General features: G+C 33.0%; 1 protein-coding gene across 1 annotated transcript; it reads left to right on the plus strand.

The window, feature by feature from the left end:
• The first annotated feature begins 1,491 nt into the window (after window positions 1–1,491).
• On the plus strand, window positions 1,492–4,754 carry LOC107776637 (uncharacterized). The gene is made up of 4 exons (XM_016596546.2): window positions 1,492–2,003; window positions 2,096–2,425; window positions 2,575–2,899; window positions 4,025–4,754. The coding sequence occupies exons 1-4, from the start codon at window positions 1,698–1,700 to the stop codon at window positions 4,282–4,284; spliced, it is 1,221 nt and encodes a 406-aa protein (XP_016452032.1). The 5' UTR covers window positions 1,492–1,697; the 3' UTR covers window positions 4,285–4,754.
• The last annotated feature ends 2,408 nt before the right edge of the window (window positions 4,755–7,162 follow it).

The raw sequence follows: 7,162 nt of genomic DNA on the forward strand, positions 1-7,162 counted from the left end.
TACACAATCTATCCAAACATTGTATTTATCAAACAATCAGTACAGTACGATACGATACATTATGAAATGATACGTAACAACCATCCAAACAAGCTGTAAATAAATACCATACATATATGCTTAATATTTTCCCTAATTTTATACACATTGAGCTGAAGTTCATAAATGTAAACGATGATAACAGCTACTATCGACGTATGGATCTACATGTATTCATGATTCGATTTGGATTAATTTTTTTTAAAAAATTAAATAGTGAGTTTTCAAATATTAAAACTAAATCAAACCAATTAAATCAGTATTCAAATTGTTTTTGTTTTTGGTTTTTGTTCGTTTTTTTTCTTAAATATGAGACATACATTACTAAGCACATAACACTATCAAACTAATTACTCATTGAGAAAATTTATTATTTACCAAAATATCTTGATAATAATTGAATTAAATAGTGATAAATAATTTAAGAATTCGATTAAATATAAATTATTTTTAATATAAAACAAATTACTGGACTTAATAGTTGCCAATCAAACTAGAATAAAATGACAAAAAAAAAAACTAGACTACAAACTAAAAATGATTAATATGAACCATAAAATTTAATAAATTTTATACATATGTGTAGTAAAAGTTTTAAATATGGATTTTTATAATCGATTTGTTTCTTCTTTTTTTTATTTTTTTTTGTTTAAAACCAAAATCAAATCAAATTTGGTCGACTTTTATTAAAATTCAAATACCAAAGCCAAAAAAGTATTATTATTTTTTATCTGTTTGATTCAATTTTCGATTTTGTTTGATCTTTCGATTTTCCATAAACATCCCTAGATAGATCTTTCATGTCTGTACAGTAGTAACTTACATTGTTATCTTTTTTAACTAATGTAATTTCTTAAAATTTTCCCTGATAACTAATGCCTGTCTTTTCATAATTTTTTTTCCTTTTTTATATATTTCTTTTCAAAAATGTGTTTGTCCATAAAATTTTGCAAGTTTTTAAATTTTATTGAAAATGAGGTTTTCAAACCAAGAAGTTGTTTTGACCACTTTTTCAAACTTGTCAAAAAAATATTTTTTTCCACTCACAAAACAACAATATTTTTTCCAAATAAAATGCATATCTAAATATAATTTTTCAACTTAACTTCAAATACCGTTTTTTATTAAATTAAACTAATTTTTATGTCCAAATGCCTACTACTTGATAAATAAAAATAATATTGTCAATCTCATGTGCATTCAGATGATCACAAAAAATGCTATGGGGAGAATTTATTAGTGGAAGATTTGCTAGCGTGCGTGTTGTCACTTACTGACACCGCAAGTGGATACAAAACTCCTTGGTTCCAGCCCCACAATATCCCATTCTCTCTCTGTCGCTCGCTATTCATTATGTATAAATTGTGCTGCCTCCATTGGTCTGGTCTCTCTCCTCCTCTCACCCAATTCCTTTGATTCTCTTTACATCACTTCTGCTTCCTTCTACTATCCCTTTTTCTTAGTGTAAACACAAGGGAGAAGGTGCTGAGTATAATTAAACCTTAAAAGAATCAGCAACCTTTCAATCAATTAATTAAAGCTCTTAAATAGTTCATCCAAACTTTTGTGAATCCTTACTTTTAATTAAATAGCCCCAATCGAGCTTTATTACAAGTGTTAAATAGGTCGTTTTTGTGGCTATTTTGGTGAGGATTGATATGGCGAAGAACTTAGATGATTATGAGTTTTGGCTTCCTTCACAGTTTCTAACTGACGATGACCTTCTAATGGACTTCAAGGATAACTCTACTGTAGGAGAGAGGAACGACGGCGTAAAGTACCTTGGACGTGATTTTCAACTTGGGCTTAACCCGTTTGGACTTCAGTCGGACTTGAGTTCGCCCGTTGAGTCAGCAGTTGGGTCAGTGGATACAGAGAGTGAAGAAGAGTATATCACTGAGTTAACTCGTAAAATGGCTCACTCCACACTTCATGAATCCGGTTTCGGCTATCAAAACACAAAGGTATTACTCATTTTTTGGTTCCTTTTTTTTTCTGGCATAATTTATTTTTTTGATTGATTAAGATGAGTTTTTGGGGGTTTTGCTTTTTCTAGGGCTGGAGTTTGTTAGGTTCACCTCAGTCGACGTTATGCGGGTGTAAACAGGGCTCAAGCGGTGAAAGTCCAAACTGCCCTTCACAGGCCTCTTCCCCGCCGCCAATGAACCGAAACGATAGGGCTTTTGACCTTATTTATGCGGCTGCTGATGAGTTGGCTAGACTTAGGATAATGGAGGATGCAGCTGGATTTTATCAGACCAAAACTGGATTAACTGCTACGCCCGAGAAAACTAGTACAGTCCCTGTAGCCCCAAACAAGTCTAAGCAATTTTTTGGGTCATTGAACTCAAATCAGCTCTCTTACCAGCAATTACAAGTAGCTCAAGTAATTGTTCATATTCTGTATTAAAATTGCTACTATCTACTAAGACTCAGCCTCTGAATATTCTACAATACTGAAATAAGCTGAATTGATGCTTTCCTTTTCTTTTATTTTCCTTTTAGTTCATGTATTTAATTATCCACGAAATGCAGTTTCAGAGATTGAAACAACAACAAATAATGAAGCAAGGGCAAGGGCAAGGAGTATTGGGTTCGGGCAAGGGTGGATTTAGGCAGTATATGGTGAACCAGAACCCCCAGAAATTGGGTCAGAGCAGAGGCCAAAACGGAGTTGCTAGACCTATGAATTCTTCAAATTCTAGCTGGCCCACGTTGCGACAGTCTCAGCAACAGCAGCCTGGCTCAGGGATGCACGCTGTTTTTCTAGGAAATCCTGGTCCCAAAAAGGAGTGTGCTGGAACTGGTGTTTTCTTGCCTAAAAATATTAGAACACAAACTGAAACTAAGAAGAAACCAGGTACTGTTCTTTCTTTTATTCTTTCCTGTTATGGTTTGGTAGGCGTAGCCAGAATTTGAATTTTGTATGTTTTGTATTTTAAAACCTGACTATAATTATTAATAATTGGGTTCTAAATTTGATATTTAATAAAATTTTTAATACGAATACTATTTGAGCAAAAGCTACTGGTTCCACCCCAGTTCATCAGTAGATATTATCTGAATTATGTCATTGATTATGTATATTACTTTAATTTACTGTATACAAGTGGGCATGGATTTTAAAAAACTGGTACTTATTGTAGAAGATTTAGTCAAAAGCTACTAGTTCGACCGAATCGTACTCGGGCTTCTAGCTCCGCCCAAGTTATTCATTAGATATTATCTGAATTACGTCATTTATTAGTGTAAAGTGGCTATGTATATTACTTTAATTGCTGTATACAAGTGGGGATGGTTTTGAAAAACTGGTACTTAATGAAGAAGATTTGGGCTTAATTATTTTTAAATGTACTCTTCTTGATGGTCTCTTGGCACTAATAGTGGAAGCTGACCCTAATTTTGGACTGTTGTTTAGTGTCAGCTTCGTGTCATATGGATGCTTTTCAATTGGTTTGTGTATTCTTGGGTAGGTGTGAACATCAAGGACCAATTCAATTTGTACCAGTGGAGAAAAAATGGTTAAAACACTTAATCACACATATTATCCATTAAAAAATAATTGTATAATAAATTTTTTAAAAACAGGTCAAATATGAATAAAAAATATATTATTCATTTAGAAAATGGATAACCAATAGGTCTAACTTTTACATTTATAAAGCCTCAAATTGGGATTCCTCATGTTAGGGAGACTAAGAATTCTCCCAAAAGTGATCATATGCAAGCGGTCATATTATCCGCCGGTTAACTCATTTTTTATCCGTATTAAATATGAGTCTAATTGATCCGTTTTTCATTATCCGTTTTCGACCCGAACCATATCCGACCCGACCCACCCGATTGCCACTCCTAACTACCAGCTAATCTATTTGACCATAACTATCATTTTTTCAATTATTTACTGATGTGTGACTTTGTGTGTTCAATTTAGTAGTATGTTATACTGATGTGTATTCAAAACTTTTGTTGGGTAACTAAGCAGGGAACACGACAGTTTTACTGCCAGATAGAGTGGTCCAGGCCCTGAACTTGAATTTAGGAGCTATGGATGCTCGGTCGCAGCCTCAGGCTCAACCCAGGTGTTATAATGGCGGAAGTGGCTCAATTCCAGCTAGTGGTTCGGAATCTTGGAATACTATGTCGGTGACACAACAAAGAAATAACAATAGAACGGAAAATACTTACTCACAGCGAGCAACAATGCCACAAGAGTTACTTCTTCCACAGGACTGGACTTACTGACCATTTTCAAAAAAAGATTTTACAGAATGATTGAAGTTCTAGAAGCAGAGGAGATTTGGTTGTATTAGTTTTTGATAGTGGAGATTTGGGGAAGAATAGGGTAGATAGTTTAAGAAGAATATGATGATGAAAAGAATGTTTGGTTTAGATTTAGAGATCTATTACTAGTATGAAAGAATAAAAGTTTTGTAGTTTTAGGTGGTGAAAAGGAAGAAAGAAGGCAGATGTGGGTCCAAGATTTGAAGTTCATCCGCAAGTAAATTTATAATAATAATAATTAAGTTTACTATTAAATATTTATATTTAATAGACTTTCTAATATATAAACAGAGGATGCAGAAAAGCTACTAGATTTTCGTAAACTCAGAACTCTAGATTTGCCCGAAACAAGGTTGGGTCATGTTTTGCTTGGAATTTCAACCTTACTTTCTTCACTTTTGTATGAATAATTATACCATTAGTTATGTATTTATCGATGTACAAACATCTATTGTCTTTTGTTTTGTCATTTTCCAATTTTAATACCTTTCTGATAAATGTGTGTAAAGAGTCAAAAGTATGAAAGAGAGCTAACGTGCCTGAAGATCTTTGTTCACTTCACTTCTCAGCAATAGCACATGCGACGCCACACTGGCACTTTGACAATAATAGTTGTCTGAAAAACATCCTTTTTTGTTTTCGGTGTTTGTTTGGCCATTTTAGATGTTCCTCAAAATATTATTTTATTGCACAACTAGTCATACTTGTGTAAGGGGATTTAAAGCTCCTCCATCTTCAAATTTTTCTTTGCCCAATGTTCTTAATTTCTTATTTTTTCTGTTTTTTTTGGGAACACTGTCCCTATTTGGTAAAATAATTTAGGTGTGCACTAGCTAGTTCGAACCCTTCAAGTGAAAGCACAAGCCATCCACTTCTTATGGGCTCTACCAACAACATTCCTTCTCTTCATCCGATCATAAAGAACTTTGATCCCTAAGTGGATAAGTTGAGCAAAGCGCATGATTGATAAAATGACACATTTAATATGTAGTTGGAGTGTTCAAATGATATAGATTTGAAATAAAGTGTCTGACGTAAAAAGTATAAATAACTTTAAGAGCAAAATATCGGATTGATAAACTGACACAAAATATCGGATTGATAAACTGACACATTTAAGATGTGATTGGAGTTTTCTAATGAAACAGACTTGAAATAAAGTGTCTAAATAAAAAGTGTAAATAACTTTAAGAGATAGACGATCAATATATTCTGCCATGAAGTAGCAAATTGTTATGGTTAAAGCATTTAATACTGAAATGCATATAGTCAATAGATTGTCATTTTCGAAACACATTGTCTGTATGTGAGGGGGGACATTATCTACATGTATGATATGTAACTGACTGGTAGAATTGTTTGTATTGCTTAAAGGGAAAGGATTGTGTGGTTGGGGTGATGTAAACCGCCAAATACTGAAAGAAATCACGTTCATTTATTTTGTTTCTTATTTTGGAAGTCGAGTTGTGGCCCTTGACCAACACATAGTGGCCAAATTGACCATATATCACGAAAAATTTTGTGAACTCTGTCGGTCGATTCGATTTTTTCGGTTTTCGATTTTATATTTAGTGCACCAATAACTGAACTAAAATTAGTTTGATTTCTTCGGTTTTTGTTAATTCGATTCGATCGATTTTCGGTTCAATTCTATCGGTTTTGTCTTATTATATTGAGCTTTACAATCAGACTTTTTCTACTAAAAAATATGTAATTTCATATTTTAGTGCAATTAAAACTCGAAAATATGATACTTATAATATAATTAGCCAAATCATTTAGTTGACGTAGGAAATATAAATTATATATGAACCAGGAGAAGACTCAGTCCTGCAAAGACAACTATAAAACATGAACATACTAATATGAGTCCAGCTAAATGTAAGGAAGTCATTGCAAATGAGAGTTTGCTAGAATAGATGGATATTACTTAGTCACAGTCGAGTGGAGAGAAGCAGTCATGGGCAGACGAAATGGAAAATATGGAAGGGGAAACCGAATCTTGTAAGGAACTGAATTTAAGGCATTAGTATCGGATAATTTTGATATTACAAAAATTTATTTGACAAATATTGCTTACAATATAAATATCTCGTAGACAGCAACATCGGCAACGCGCAAGCAAACAAAGATTAAATATGTATTGGCAAACAAAAAGAGATAATTTTTAGAATGTGGGACTTTATTTGGGTTTGGGCTTCAAATTTTATAATGTAAATATATGAAAAACTTAGGTTAGACAACTTAAGAGGAGCCCGGAGGCTAAGACCATATAAGAAAACTTCGATTTTTTGGTTTAATCGAAAATCGAAGTTGCAAAACCGAGCACTGAACTGAATACCGAAATTATAGAAAACATAAACCGCAAACCGACCGAATAAGCCGAAAAATCGAAACTGAATGAACCGAAGTTTACGGTTCGATCGGTATTATGCCCACCCCTAAATATGTCCATGGTAGTGTACTTGAAAAATTTAAATTCAATTAAACTCAATTGCATAGATCAACTCCTCATGCTTTTATCAAAGAAATGTATATCTTTAGCCGTTCTAAAAATAATAGCCGACTATATATATATATTTGTACATATGTATAAGATAAACATAAAATATATATATTTATACATTTTTTGGCTAACAAATACAACTAATTTCTGTCGACCGGTCCTTTTATTATTCTGAGGAAGGATTTGAATGAGAGTGATAGTGCAACATTCTTATGATCCTCTACACACGATGTTCTTTGATTTATTTTTAATTGTCATCTCTTATTTTGCACACACTAGTCTATATCTATATATAAATATAAATATAAAGCAGTGACCTAAAAGTCTGATGTG

The sequence above is a fragment of the Nicotiana tabacum genome, chromosome 5, assembly GCF_000715075.1.
Source record: "Nicotiana tabacum cultivar K326 chromosome 5, ASM71507v2, whole genome shotgun sequence".
NCBI lineage: Eukaryota > Viridiplantae > Streptophyta > Magnoliopsida > Solanales > Solanaceae > Nicotiana > Nicotiana tabacum.